This window comes from Microcebus murinus, chromosome 10 (genome assembly GCF_040939455.1).
Source record: "Microcebus murinus isolate Inina chromosome 10, M.murinus_Inina_mat1.0, whole genome shotgun sequence".
NCBI lineage: Eukaryota > Metazoa > Chordata > Mammalia > Primates > Cheirogaleidae > Microcebus > Microcebus murinus.
In genome coordinates this window covers 96,912,456-96,927,975 of record NC_134113.1, presented here as the reverse complement: position 1 = coordinate 96,927,975, position 15,520 = coordinate 96,912,456, and the positions used below count along the sequence as shown (strand labels likewise).

At 33.0% G+C, this 15,520-nt stretch overlaps 2 protein-coding genes across 3 annotated transcripts in view; one reads left to right on the top strand and one right to left on the bottom strand.

The window, feature by feature from the left end:
* Positions 1–15,520, top strand: part of NDUFA9 (NADH:ubiquinone oxidoreductase subunit A9) — a 449,537-nt gene that overhangs the window by 302,070 nt on the left and 131,947 nt on the right. The gene's annotated exons all lie outside the window — the stretch shown is intronic.
* Positions 1–15,520, bottom strand: part of FERRY3 (FERRY endosomal RAB5 effector complex subunit 3) — a 57,862-nt gene that overhangs the window by 16,217 nt on the left and 26,125 nt on the right. For both annotated transcript variants that reach the window (XM_076007751.1, XM_012783134.3), the window contains exons 2-8: positions 15,184–15,386; positions 13,283–13,428; positions 9,626–9,807; positions 5,731–5,830; positions 5,502–5,623; positions 655–761; positions 93–290 (exon numbers count right to left, since the gene is read on the bottom strand). In XM_076007751.1, coding sequence (XP_075863866.1) covers positions 93–290; positions 655–761; positions 5,502–5,623; positions 5,731–5,830; positions 9,626–9,807; positions 13,283–13,428; positions 15,184–15,361 — 1,033 coding nt within the window. In that variant the 5' untranslated portion in view covers positions 15,362–15,386. The remainder of the gene's footprint in view (positions 1–92; positions 291–654; positions 762–5,501; positions 5,624–5,730; positions 5,831–9,625; positions 9,808–13,282; positions 13,429–15,183; positions 15,387–15,520) is intronic.

Sequence of the window (15,520 nt, the reverse complement as noted above, 5' to 3'; positions counted from 1 at the left end):
ATTTTTTTTCAGGTTTTCCATAATTGCCTTCTTTGTAAGAATGGTATTACAAGGAGAAATTTAACCACTAAATGTGTATGATATTAACTTACCTCTTTTAATACCACTATATGAATTTATTCGATTGTCTACTAGTAACACCAGGCCACAGAGAGACGTAGAATAAAGTGATAGTGCTGTTTGGAGCCGATGGAGTTTCACACCACTTCTATGATTTCTTTTATGCTTACAGAAGTCTAGCATATCTGCTCTCAGCAACCTCAAATTATGCATGGTCTTCAACTGGGCTCCTGGGGGGTGGGTAGGCAACAGTCCCAGAAAGATAGTTAAACAGCTGCACAAATCCAGTATAACAGCATGGAAATATCTATGGCAAGAATCCAGATAAATCTGTGCTATAAAAAATAATTAAAAATGGGCCTTACAACTATACATTTTAATAACTATTATAATTTAATCTTTAATATGCAAAACATAAGCTAAGCAGAAAACTTATAGCCAACATACTATAGGATTTCTCAGAGCAGGACATAATTTGGAATTAAAAATAACATGGCTACACTCTACTCACATATCAGGAATTTTTCCCTTACACCATTAAAAACGTTTCCAAAGTTACAAGAAATTATAACTGTAAAAAATTAATACACTTACCTAAGTGAATGGTAAAACTTTCTTCTAACTTTCTCTGTTCCTCATATATCCTTCCAATTGCTTCTACAGATTCTCTGAACTGACTTGGCTGAACTTTAATTTCTTCACTGAAATTAATAAAATTATTGACTTATTTGTCTGTCATATTGTCTGTCAAAAACTTTTCTTAAGTAATGCAAGCTTTATAACAAAATGAGAGAAAACTGAACAGCTGAGAGTAGTGCATAATTTATTACTAAAATAATCCTTAATACACGGTGATAACTATGCCATAAGCACCAACAGGTTCTACAATTCCCTCTTGTTCTTTCATTTCCTCACAGTAAGTAATGCAGATTATTCTTTTCATTCATTACAATATCGATTAATGTATTAGCATTTAATACTTCTTAGTGCCCTAAGGGACTGATTAAATGAAGTGATTAACTTATTACTTTAAAAATAACTATATTTTAAAATATATAATGCATCCTCTACCAAGGCTAACTCTAGGCACAATTAGAAAATAGGTGAAGTGATAGCAATGATAATTAAAAGTTAAAAAGTCAAATAAAATTAATAATTTTTAAAATGATGAAGTTCATTATGATGTATATATATCCTCTTTTTTTTTTACCTTTTTTTTTTTTTTACCTCCAACATTCTCCTCCCACTAAACAACCTCTCTTTGCTCTGTTCTTATTTCTTGAAAATGTGTCCGCAGAGGACTGATAACTGTAAATCCATTCAATTCAAATCTCACGGTAAACTGAAGATGATACAAATCTACAACAATCATCCACTTCACGGACTAAATTTTGCAGGTTAATCCCAACAGCCTCATTAGTCTTAATGACTGAGTTCATTAGTAAATGTGGTAAATTTAAACTTACAAATAAATTTATATTAATAAAAATCCTCATCTTAGGATATAGAAAACTGTCAGAGAACACTGTCCCCAATAATAAAAGCCAGATAATCTATTAAATCTCTGTTGGAGTCCAACAGAGACTTGAGGTAACAAAGTAACTAAATAAACTGTATTCCAAAGTGTGACACACCCTTCCAAGGGGCGACAGGACACACAAAAAGTTTCAAATTTAGTAGAGCATGGCTGAAATAGGTTGCTGTCATACAAAGGGGTAAAAAATCAGCTAAAATTTTAACAGATTCTTAAAGGCCATGTGTGGGCTAGCATATCAATTTAAAATAGTTAGGAACCACAGGCACATGCACTTGCTAACTCTTTTCCATTGGTCTCTACCAGGTATTTCCAAGAAAAGACTGGGACAGGAGACAAGAGAGCCCTCTGGAGGGCATGGGTAGAAATGCTGGGAATGCCACATACCCAAGGCCCATATACACGTGGCTTACTCAAGACTGGAGCAGGACAAAGACAAAAGAGCTGGACAACAGTTAGACAAAGTGACCTTCCCCTAGCCCCCAAATATGAGCCTAGCACAAAGTAACAAGCAACAATAGTTTGTTGCTGGAAAGTAGAGTAGCATCATAGAGAAAGATTCCATTCTGTGGCATAGGTATGCAAAAAAACTTAGGATGAAGCAGAGTGACACAAAAAAACACTCTAGAACCCAAGTGCCACAAAGTAGTATCAGCCTACTATTTTAGAAAATGAAGCCTGTGGTGTACTGAAGGCACTGATAGATGTAATAAAAATCAAACTTAGCTTGATTACTAATAGGATTTGCACAACCTTCATATTAATGGCCCATTCATTTCTGGACATAAATACTATTTATTTCAGTCTCATCTTTTTTAATATCCATAATATCCAGCATTCAGTTAAAAAGAAGAAGAAGAAGGAAGAAGAAGGAAGAAAGAAGAAATACAAGAGATACCCAGAAAAGCAAAAAAAACAAAAATAAACCCCCGAAAAATCCCAACCTACTGTCAAGAGATAAAGCAATCAATAGAAACAGATTTGGAGATGACTCAGATATTGGGACTAAAAGTAGGGGATTTTCAAATAACTATGACCAATATCTTAAAAGATCTAGTGGGAAAGGTGGACAACACACAAGGACAGACAGAGATTTCAGTAAAGAGGGAAAACAAATGGAAATACAAGAAATCAAAACATATCAGATTAATGATCAAAGATCAACTCATTTTACAATGCCATCATTACCCTGATACCAAAACCAAATGAAAGGACCTCATTGCACAATGGTAGTGTGTCTGACTCCAAAACCAAATGAAGATACTATAAGAAAAAAACCTACAGATCAATATACATATACACATATCAATGGTGGTGGGTATGTCACATATACACATGTGAAATAACATATCGTGTAAAACCTAAAGCTATGAAACTTTGAGAAGAAAACATAGGAGAAAATCTTTGTGATTATGAATTAGGTAAAGATATCTTAGATAAGATAGAAAGCACTTAAAAATTGATAAACTGGAAGAACACAGAGGGTTTTTAGGGTAGTAAAACTACTCTGAATGCTACAACAATGTTAGATTCATGTCACTGCACATTTGTCCAAACCCATTGAATATACAATGGTAAGAGTCAACTCTAATGTAAACTATGGACCTTGGATGATTATAATGTGCCAATGTAGGTTCTCAATTATAACAAATGTACCACCTTGCTGGGGGATGTTGATAATTGGGGAGTCTCTGCACGTGTGGGTCAGGTGGTAAATCTTGGTACCTTCCTCTCAATTTGCTGTTAACCTAAAACTACTCTGAAAAAACAGTCTTTGATAAGAAAAACTGATAAACTGCACTTAATTAAAATGAAAAGCTTTGCTCTTTGAATGACACTAATTAAAAAAAGGAAAAGACAAGTCACAGAGTGGGAGAAAACATTTGTAAAACAATATCTGATGACAGACTTTTATCCAGAATATATAAAGAACTCTCACAACTGGAGACAAAGGAGAGATATGGATGGAAAACCAGCCCACAAAAAAGTGTTCGACATAATTAGTCATCAGAGAAATTACAAAGTAAAACTATAATGAGAGACCACTACAAAACCTACCAGAATGGTTAAATAGCAATACCAAGTGCTGATAAAAACATGGAGCATTGGGAACCCTCATACACCAGTAGTGGGAATGCAAAATTGTACAGCCATTTTGGAAAATAGTCCATCAGTTTCTTGTGAAGTTAAATGAACACTTACCATATGACCCAGCAATCCCACTCCTAAAGTATGGGGATTACATATTTATGCAAGAAAAATAAAAACATGTCTACATAAAGAGCTGTACATGAATGTTCATAGCAGTTTTATTTATAGTTGCCCAAATTTGGAACTACTTCAAATGTCCATCACCAAGTAAATGGATAAACATATAGATAACAGAATACTACTCAGTAATAAAAAGGAAAGAACCACTGATACATGGAACTACATGAATGAATCTCAAAAGTTTTAGGCCAAGTGAAAGAAGCAAGATACAAACTGCTACATACAGTTTGATTCCATTTACATAACATTTTGAAAAAGTCAAAACCACAGTGACAGAAATCACACAGGGTGACGGGGGCTGGCTAAGGGGAAATGGGATTAACTAGGAAGGTATGAAAGGGAAATGCTATATCTTGACAGCAGTGATGATTTTATGAATATGTTTATCAAAATTCATCAAACTGTACACCTAAAACAGATGTATTTTACTTTATGTAATTTATCCCTCAATAGATCTGACTTTTTAAAAAAGTATAAATAAATAAATATAAGTAAAATACCATTTTTATCAATCTCATATAGGGGTTCCATATAAAGTTATGTTGAAAACAGGTTTCCACTGCCCAAAGAAACATCTATAAAAAGGAAAGCAAACTAACAAAGTCACAATGAAAACATTCTTTCCTAGGAATATTTGGTTTTTAAAAGCACAGCAACTAGAGGCCAATATTTATAGAATGGAAATAATTCTATAGATTGAAATTCTGAAACTACAGCAGCAAAATGAGGGATAACTTTCACAGCAATGGGCTTTTTCAGCTTCCTTCTCAGTTTTAACTTTTTTGACTATAAGATACAATACATACTTTACATTTTGGCTCAAAATACACATTCATTTATAGAAGTCTTCATGCATGATACACTCTGTTATTTTCTCCCCATTCTATTCTATCCCACTGTTGTTTTTAAAAGATTGGTTGTTCTGTATTTCTGTTTACGTTAAGGGGAAAAAATGTAAAAAAAAATATATAAAAAGAAAATAAAAAAGGTTGGTTGGAAAGTAAAGGATCTAGAATGGTCCCTAGCAGACTGTAACTAACAATTTGGGGAAAACAGTAAGGCAAATAAAAGATTATACTATTTAGATATCAGGTAGAAAGTGTAATGATAATCCATCCATCTGTCCGTCCACCCATCCTGTAAATATTTGCTGAGCATCTCTCATGTGCCAATGTCAAGAGCTAAACACTTAACAAGGAACTGGGTATGTAACATAAAAAAAAAAAATAGACATAAGACTGACATTAAAATGCTATTTTAAAATATTTACAGTAATAGTATATACTAGCATAATCTAGAAATAGGATTATTATACTGTACTCAGTATATTTCCAATTGAATATACTTTAGGATTTAAAAGAAGAGAAAAATTCTCAAACATATTCATACACAGCAAGGACATTACAGGGGCACAGTCAGGCTCTAAGGCAATATGCCAAACACAATGTATTTAGGCTGTGAGGTGGCATACAAATTATGAATTATGAAAAATCCTCCATACTACTGATGTACCTTGTACATGCTTATATTATCACATGTATTACTCTACACAATATTATTTTGTTTACACATTGGTCTCTCTGAATATAAGCTGCAATGAATTTTTACATGAATAAGAACAACACATGGTTAATACCTGAGGGAACTGTTGTTGGGGTTTTTTAGGTCTTGATGAAGTTTTATCACCCATTCCTGATACTCTTGCTTTTGGATGGCAGTTGATTGTTTTAATTCATTCGACCATTTATTCTCCAAGTCCTAAGAGAGATAGTGAGTCAGCTGGTTAAACTTATTACAAAAAAATAAAAATAAATAAGTAAAACAAAATGCAACCACATAACCAAGAGTCATTGTATATAACTTACTTGCTGGGATTCAAAATGCTGAGCAGCCAGTGAATTTACATCTTGATCTGTCAGTGATTTTCCCAATTCTTGCATCACTTTATCCATTTCAACACCTTGTCTAAAACATAAATAAGCAAATCAGATATATTCATCAAACTTTCAAGGTATATGACCCTTCAGATTCACTGAACCATTAAATTAGTCAAAAATCTAAGTTACTTTTCAATCATCATAGCTAACATTTAAAAGCCTGGACTCCTTTTCACCTGCAAATTTCCTCAAAGAAGATACTCTACAATTCCAGCTTACATATATTTTCTATTTGTATAGAAACTGAAGTGACTTCAACCTCTGAAAGTTAGTTATATCCAGAAGCTGCCAGTTAGATTCTAAGAGTCAAATTATTATTGACAAGTCACAAAATTACCTTTACAGAAAAATGTAAAATACAGTCTGAAGATGTTATAGTCTTCTTATCTTCTTCATTTATCCAAAGAAATAATGTGCAGAAATTAAAAATGGTTTTCCCTACAGGAAAAGCTAATCAATGATGTTCTAGAAGAACAGATAATGGTGATTTAGGGGGAACAAGAGGCTGTGACTTAAACAACATGAGGGAAGCTTCTGTAGTGCTGGAAATACTCTATTTATTGATCTGGGTGATGGTTATATAGGTGTGCTTACTTTGTTAAAAAAAACAAAACACCCACAGTTTGTTGGCTTTTCTGTATGTATATTTTCATTAATAAGTTGATTTAAACATTTCAAATTAAAAATTATCTTCTAATACAAATGTGTGCAAAAAGTTTGTTCTAAAATATATTTCAAACAAACTGGGAAAGACCAAAACATAGACATAAACTAAAAGAATTTCATTATCATTCCAGTTAAGTAAATTGCTCTTAAAAGTGAATTTATACTTATTTGTAACAACTGATTAATATAATTCTATATATGATCAACAAATCTCACTCATACAAGGTATACATATATACATTTTTATACATACCTTCTGGTATTAAATATTCAATATCATTTAATCCCCACTTAATTCTAACACAGGTAGCCCCATTAACTTTTTAATAACTACTATAGGTCAGGTGACTTGTGCTTACAAGAATTTTATTTAGAAACAGAAATAACTGCTAAATATTTATAAATACAGATATAAAATATATTAATATTTTATATTACACATGTTCCCCCTAGTGGACAAAAAGTATCATTACCATTTTTAAAAAAATATCTAGAATCTGGTTTGCTAAAAAAAGCAAATTTCTTGAGAAGAAAAAAAGACAAATAATGATTCAACAAATAAAATTTTATGAACATTTATTTCACTCTAAATGTGTCCAAAATACAAGTAACTAATAATACAGCTAATGATACAACACAGATTCTCTATGATTAAGATTGAAGGAAATTTTATTATATTTCAGACAAAATACTAAATATAGACTGGCTCAGTATGTCAGGTGTGACAACTCTGACAATTTTAATAGTACCTTGAAGACACTTAAACAAACAAGATCATTACAACTTTAGTATTAATGCTGTGCTGAGAAACTGTCTTTTAAAGCTATAAAATGGCATGAAAATGAAAGGAGGAATAAGAAAATGTGTCACATCTGCTCATGGATTGGATGAATAAATTAAGCATCAAAATTTTGGGTGAACTTCCACACAGTAAATTTGAACTTACCTTAAGTCATACTGTTTAGCTTTGCAATAAATATTACCTACCAGAGGAATACAGCTTATTTTTCTTTTTCAAGCTAATAGTTTGGACATATGAAAAATAATCTATAACACTGTTTTTAAAGTAGAAGAATTCAAATATTATTTATATGCTTAGAAAGAAAAAAACGCAAGGCTCCTTCAAGAAATTTGACCAAAGAACATTTCAAACAATTAAATAAACCAAAACAAACCCCTACTAAAAAACTATTCCATGATAGAAAGAAAAAAAGTATAAAGTACCAGTAAATGCAGATAATTAGTAAGTTAATTAAGCTTCCAAAAAGGTGAAGAGCCATGTGGAACAGGAATCTTCTTCTGATTTAGGAAAACAAACAAACAAAAAACCAAAACAAAACAAAACCCAATTATAAGGTATTGGTGTCCAGATATGGAGTTTTCTGGGAGGTATAGTGAGCAGGCAGCAATGTATGCTGCAATATAGAGTAGTTCAACAGCTGAATGAAAGTATACGTAGCTAAGATGCGAATTTATCAATATATCGAAATAGGCAGAATAAGTGTAGTCTCAGAAAACCTGAGAGCTAAGAACAGATTCAGAATGAATTGAAGGTTATATCTTTTGAAGGACTAGTAGAAAAAAATAAAAAAATAAAGTTCAACAGAAAGTAATTAATTAATATTAGGTAATCATATTTCTACATATTTAAAATCTAGTTCTGTGTTGTTTTCTTCTTTTTAGAAAACATTCACAATTTTATTGGCTACATAATAAAGAACTAGAAAAAAATCAAATATTTGTCTTCCCCAGGAACATAAGCTTCAACTATTAATATTTACCTGGTAGCAACTACCCATTCTGCTGATATACCATATAGAAAGGAATAAACTTCCTCAATACAGTTGACAAACAAACTCAAACCTATAAAGAGTGACAAAGGTCTCAAAACATCATGTTCTTTTTGATACAGAAACTGTTCTAATATTTTATAAGATATAAGAATAAATGGTCCAGAGGAATAGAATTGTTATGAAAACTTCCAATCTATGCAATATAATAAAGATGCCAGTTTGGGACACAGAAGAGAGTATACCCCCAGGAACAATTATTAAATCCATTTGTTTATTTATTTTATTTTAAATTTTCTTAACTATGACAACCCTCAAAAGAAAAGGTTATTCTCATCTTAACTACTCTTAATGTTTTCTAATGAGAAGCTAATGAGGAGGAGCAAACCAGAACATTATTTTAAATGTGCTCCTTTGGGACTATTAAATCAGTCATAAAAAATAAATGTGATCTGGTCCTATTATACTTTCACAAAGAAATTTTATATCAGCAATATTAAAAAAAATTATCTTAATGGTGTATATACCTAAAGTCTTAAATAAATGTTTTAAAGGTAATAAATGTTATTAGATTCTGCTAAATTAAAATGAATTATTTAGAAGGAAGAGTGTATCCTGCATTCATATCATGATTTACAGAATTATGAGGAAGCAGTGTGGAAAGCCATTTATTATTTTAAAATGAATAATGCTAGAAGTTTTTTACTTACTCTGAAGAAAAAATAAATCATAAAAGCATTGTTTGTATATTGTGTTAAATAACCTATACACAGTGAATTCAAATCTAATTAAAATTTCTAAGAATAATACTAGTGTTATTATTTTTTCCTAATGGACATAAGCTTACAAAATGAACTGAAAGAGACCATGGACTTAGAACGGGGCAATAAAGAGGTTCTGAATAGGGAGAAGTATGGTATAATGATTAATAGCTTTAGATTTCAAATTCCAGCTTGCCCTTGGACAAGTTACTTAACTTATTTAAGCAGAAGTTTCCTCATCTATAAAATGGAGATAATAATAGTAGGGTTGCTGTAAAGATCAAATGAGATTGTATACCCAAAGCACTTTGTACAGTGCCAGAAACAAAGGAAACCTTCAACAGAGGTAGTCTATTCCTCTTATTAGAAATAAGAATATATAAGGACATCATTTATTTAGGCAAATCACTTGAGAAATTCTATAAACCTATGAGGATCCTCCTAGTTGAAGTTACATATTTAAACATACAAGAAAATTAATTTCTATCATTTAAGAATTTTTTCCTAGTTTATCCTTTAATTTTATAAAAAATAAACGCAGGTCTGCAGGTCACTATATTTGATGATGTAACATTTAATTATGATAATACAAAAAATTTGAAATACCTCTCTCGTAATTTTTTCAGTTCCACATCTCTTTCACCGATCAGTTCTGAGATGCTAACAAAGTAATTATGTTCTAAATTAAGGAGCGTTTCAGAGGCAGGGGAATGGATTAGGTCATGGTACACATCTGCAAAATCTTCATCCCAGCTGGGTTCTTCAGGCCTTGCATGCTCTAATGTGGTCTACGAGACGAACACATAGACATTCTTAAATCATAACATAGTGTTTTTATTTAACACACTACTAGGAAAGTATGTATATTACCATTCCAATTTTTGTACAACAGACAACAACAGAAAGACCTTCTATTTATATATGTGTGTAGATGTATATATGTGTGTGTATGTGTATGTTATATAGGATTGTCTGAATATAGAAAAAATATGAAGAGATATAAACTAAGTTGTTAATATGAGTTACCTGGGGGCAGGGACAAAAGGGCTACTAATGTGGAGGAAGGGATAGAAGTGTTCACAATAATAAAAAGATATGTTATGATCCCACTTCTGTGAAATAACACACACACACACACACACAAAGGGATGATCACCAAAAAGCTATGGTGGCTATTTCAGGATGGTGGGATTTTTGATGACCTTTACTTTCTTTATATTCTAACATACTGCATGATAAAATAATTTGCATACATTAATTATATAATCATCAAAACTTTTCATTAATAAAAATATCTCACTAAAAAAAGTCACATAGGTTATATATTTAGAAAATGTGGTTATCTATGTGGTTACCTGTACAGTGATGCAATGATCTTGAAAATTCAGTTCATGCATATCTGTATCAAGATTACATGTATATATTCTTATTTTGACCTTTTCTCGTGTTATACTATTTTTTAAAATATATACATGCTCTTCAGTATATGAAAATGGTAGCTATCAAAATGACAAAGGGACTGGGAAAACACTGATAGACAAGAAAAGCAGTAACACAGAGAGAGCCAAAATGAGGATCCCCTCAACACACACAGGGTACATTCAGGGAGGAACAGATGCTCATTCCAGGGACAACCACCTCAACACATCAGATAGACACAGTACTTTTACAAGTGAGGAAACATGTTGAAAAGTCCTTTGTCAAAGGTCATATAATTAATGGCAAAAAGTGGAAATAAAACAAAGAATTTGATTTTTCCATTATTGATCTTCACAAACATACCTGTAAAAAAAAGAACTCTCTAAATTCTTCCCTTTTCTTACCAATGAAAATATTACAAATTGTAATCTATGCTATAACTTAGAGTAATAAGTTACATTAAAACAAATGAATATACCACAGAAACAGGTATCTTGAACTTGGCCAATCAACAGGTAAACTTTTCCACTTTTTCTCTTTCACATATACATCAATCAGTTGCCACATCAAGGAGAAAGGAGTTTAAGATCAGCTAGATCTAGGACTAGGATTTCATCTACTCTATGTCTCTGAAACCCAAAAAAGCAGTTTGATAACTTCTCTGCATCTTTAGACCTGGCACTGCTCTAGGAATTATAACCAGCCCATGTGACTAGAAAACCAGCCCATTTTAACCTCTGTTTAAAATTCACTTCAGTCTCAGGCTGAAATTTTGTGGGAAGGAGCTAGTACAAGATCAGAGGGATCTGCTTGGCCACACATAACACCAGACATTTGGTAACTCCATTAGCCACATCATTTAACTGCAATAATTTGCAGCATCAATTTTAAACTCAGGTGAGGGCAAGCCTTATGAATAGGGAGAAGCTACCTGTATGAGAAGCACTAAACAGAGTGCTTGATCTAACTCCCATCATTCCTGCAGGAGAGATGCTACTGGAAGGGGAACTGTGACAGCTCAGAGGGACGGGCCCTGGAGGAAGGGCCTGCAAAGAAGTGAAAACTATTCAATGTTCACTTCCATCTTTAGGCATAAAGCCTCCCTTCTTGAGGTTCAAACCATTCAGCCTCTTATCTTTCATGGCCATCTTTAACAACCTACCTGGCTGTCATTTACCCTCATTCCTTTAAAGCTTTGGCACCAAGTTTATCCCTAATTCCACATCTTTATTAAGTTCACCACTCCACCTCAGCCACCCATTCAGTATCCACACCAGGAACAGTGCAACACTTTAAACATTCTAGGCTCTGACTATAACCTCCAACCAAGATTTCTCACTTCATATCTTCCATGTAATTGATTCTTTAACCTCATCAGTATCACCACTCCATAAACTCTTCTACTTTCTCATTTTTTATGAGCTATCAGCTGCCACCTAGCTTAACTTCCTCCCTATATAGCTTACATTCCATTGTCCAGGATTCAAACACTGTCTTGTCAACATCCTCAACTCCCTTGACTAATGTTCTTTCTCTTACCCACTTAACAAAACCCTAACCTTATTCTTTTTCTCTATGTCTGCAATCAGGCTGTAGAAAGCTGCAGCATAAAAATCACGGAACTCCTAAGTTTATGGGGGCAGACTGGTACCATCAGTCTGGTGCTTCTGTGATGCCTGACAATTCTATAATTCCCTGCTCAGTTCTCATCTTAAACATCCAACTATTTTATTACCCCTACCACATCTAAATAAAAGACCTGTCTTTCCTATTTCTCAGATAAATTTGAAGCAATCAGAACAGAATATTCTTAATTTCCAGCTACTAGTAAAATTTTCTGAATTTATAACTGTCTGTTTCCCTTCTGCCACAATGGAAGAAGTATCTCTCTTCCCTGTTAAGATTAATTCTCCATTTGAGCTCTGGATTCTATTCCTTCTAGTCCTCAACTCTACCATCTACCCTCTTAAAAAAAATAAGCAAAAAACCCTCTGACCCTGTGTTTCCATTTAGCAAGTGCCCTATCTTTCTCCTCTATATAATCAAACTTCTTAAGTTATTTATATTCACTCTTCTTACTTCCACACTCCCACACATTCTTAAAGTCAATGAAATCTCGTTTTCATCACCACCAATCCACTAAAACTGATCTTGCCATATTACTTGATAAACCCAATGGATATTTTTGAATATTTTCTTTTCATTTTATACTTCACAGCATCTTGGCATTCTATCACTGATGGTGTTACTCTTTCTTAGTAAATAAAATATTAATATGTGTTACAATTAATGGCATCTTAGATTTTACAAAACAGGGCATATTATTTAAACAGAAAAATGATAATGTTATGTAACTATACAACAACAATGAAGATAAGTGAGAGGACAAAAGTAAACCCAAGTTTTAAATGAGCGACTACTGCTGGTTTAGGGTTGACAGATAAAATACAGGACACTTAGTTAAATTAGAATTTCAGATAAATAGCAAATATATTTTTAATATAAATACATTCCATGTAATATGTTGGACATACTTATGTTAAAAAATTATTCATTTATCTGAAATCCTAACTGGGTATCCTATGTTTTTAATTACTAAATCTAGTGACCCTATTATGGTTAAATATACAAAAGTACCCACTCATTTTACAAAGGTATTACATAATTAGAACTTTATCTTATGTGCTCACCCTGATATAGGAAGGAAGCATAGAAGCAGCAACATACATTGATATGTAGAGAAAAAAGGATTGTATAACTGTTTCAATATTACCATAGAAATTTAAAAATCCTCATAAAAGTCTAGAATATCCTTGAAATTTACAATCTGACCTATTTTCTTACCTCAGCATAAGCTTTGGCCCATGTACTTGCTAATTGATGTAGATCTACTTCACCTGATTTCACAGCTTCCAGGGATGCCTCAGCATCTCTATCATAATCTTGGAGGGATTCTTCTTCTATAAACTGGCTCAGAGCTTCTTTTAAATCTGTAACGACAGACAAAAAATGCCATTATCAGCAAACTCCAGACATAAATAGGAAACATTTTACCTGGTTACACATTCCAATGTGAAATTTTTTTTTTCTTTTTTGAGACAGGGTCTTGCTTTGTTGCCCAGGCTAGAGTGAGTGCCGTGGTGTCAGCCTAGCTCACAGCAACCTCAAACTCCTGGCCTCAAGCAATCCTACTGCCTCAGCCTCCTGAGTAGCTGGGACTACAGGCATGTGCCACCATGCCCGGCTAATTTTCTCTCTATATATTAGTTGGCCAATTAATTTCTTTCTATTTATAGTAGAGGTGGGGTCTTGTTCTTGCTCAGGCTGGTTTCAAACTCCTGACCTCGAGTGATCCACATGCCTCGGCCTCCCAGGGTGCCAGGATTACAGGTGTGAGCCACCACGCCCAGCCTTCAATGTGAAATTTTATTTTACCAAGCTTATACCCTTAATAGAATCTCCAACTAAAATAAAACCAGATTAGGGAACCATTTAACTAATTTACAATAATTTTTCTTTACTATTACAGATAACTGCATGGAGGTAAAAATTCTTAACTCTTATGTATAACCTTGATACTAATGAAATAATATTACTTTCTTAAGCCTGATACCTCAGTTTGAAGCTAAGAAGTAGGTAAAGGACATAAAGAAAAATCTACAGATTTTGAGAGTCTGAACATTACTGTATTTAAATAAAAAAGAATTTTCTATATAACTTTAAAGGGTACATTGTTACATCCTTTGAATTTGGAAGAGAAGTTGAGTGACTAGCATATTAAAACGGACTTAACTCAAATGACCTATGATTTCAATTTCAGAGACACCAATTAGATACCGATACAATGGAAATAGCACTGGGTGGGAAGTCAGGACATCTGTGTTCCGTCTTTGGTTCTGTCACTATGTTTGTCACTTTAGACAGTGGTTCACAATCTGGAATGTGCATCAGAATCCCCTGAAGGCCTTGCTGAAACAGATTGAACAGACTGCTGCCTGTCACCCCATGTTTCTGATTCAGCAAGAATTGGATGGGGCCTGAGAATTTTCATTTATAACAAGTTCCCAGGTGATGTTGTTGCTGCTGATAAGGGACCATATTTTGAGAACTACTGCCTTAAGTAAATAATTTAACTTCTTTATGCCCCAGTTTCCTTGTTTGTATGATATCATTATGCTATAAAGTTTCTAGGTTCCCTTCTAATTACAACCTTCTATGATCTAACATACTCTCAATTTTAAGTTTTTTCCTATTCTGTGAGATACAACATAGACCTTTCAAAATGGTTAAATACATATCACTTTATGGAATTAATTTAGGTAAGCAAAGATTATTCAAAGATTAGTACTCCTATTCTATGTCATCTCAGGGATTGATGACTAGAGAATTAAAAGAGCAACCAATTTAGCAATATAATTCCATAATACCATAATTAGTGATGGCTGAAATGCCTTTTGAACCCAACCCAACTAAATTCAAAGGTTAAGAGTTCTAATCCAGACTTTTTAACTAAGTTTTCATTATAAAATCTAATTTTTATGCTATTGCTTTATAAACAGGGTTATAGGAAAAACCAATAAAACAGAAGTCTGGGGAATCTTTTATTCTTGGAAGCAGTTAAACAATCCATATTTTATGGCTGTTTCCAGTGCCTCTTAGGTTTATGCTTTCTAATTAAAAACTTCTAAAAATAGAGACTATAGGAAAATAATAAAGTGGTATTAATAAAAAAAATCAGTCCTCACCATTTTCTATAAAGCACGGTAAACTGTGCAGCAGCATCAGGCGTCCATGCAAATGACTGGCATTCTCTTGAACAGGAAATTGGAGTGGCATCCTCAGTTCTAAACACTGACTTCCTACTTTGAATTTATACACAAATTCCCTCTCTCTGTTGCAGAATCTTTCTCTGTTTTTCTTCATACTCCTTGACGGGATTTCTACAAAACTAACAGAAAGAGCAATAGGTTCTAAGTCCATTAAAAAACAAGATTTTTTGTTATTGCTGTACCACTTCTAAGAAAATGTTCCACCACACAGAGATTTTATTTGTGTGACTCTGAGACAGTTATTCTAGTTTTT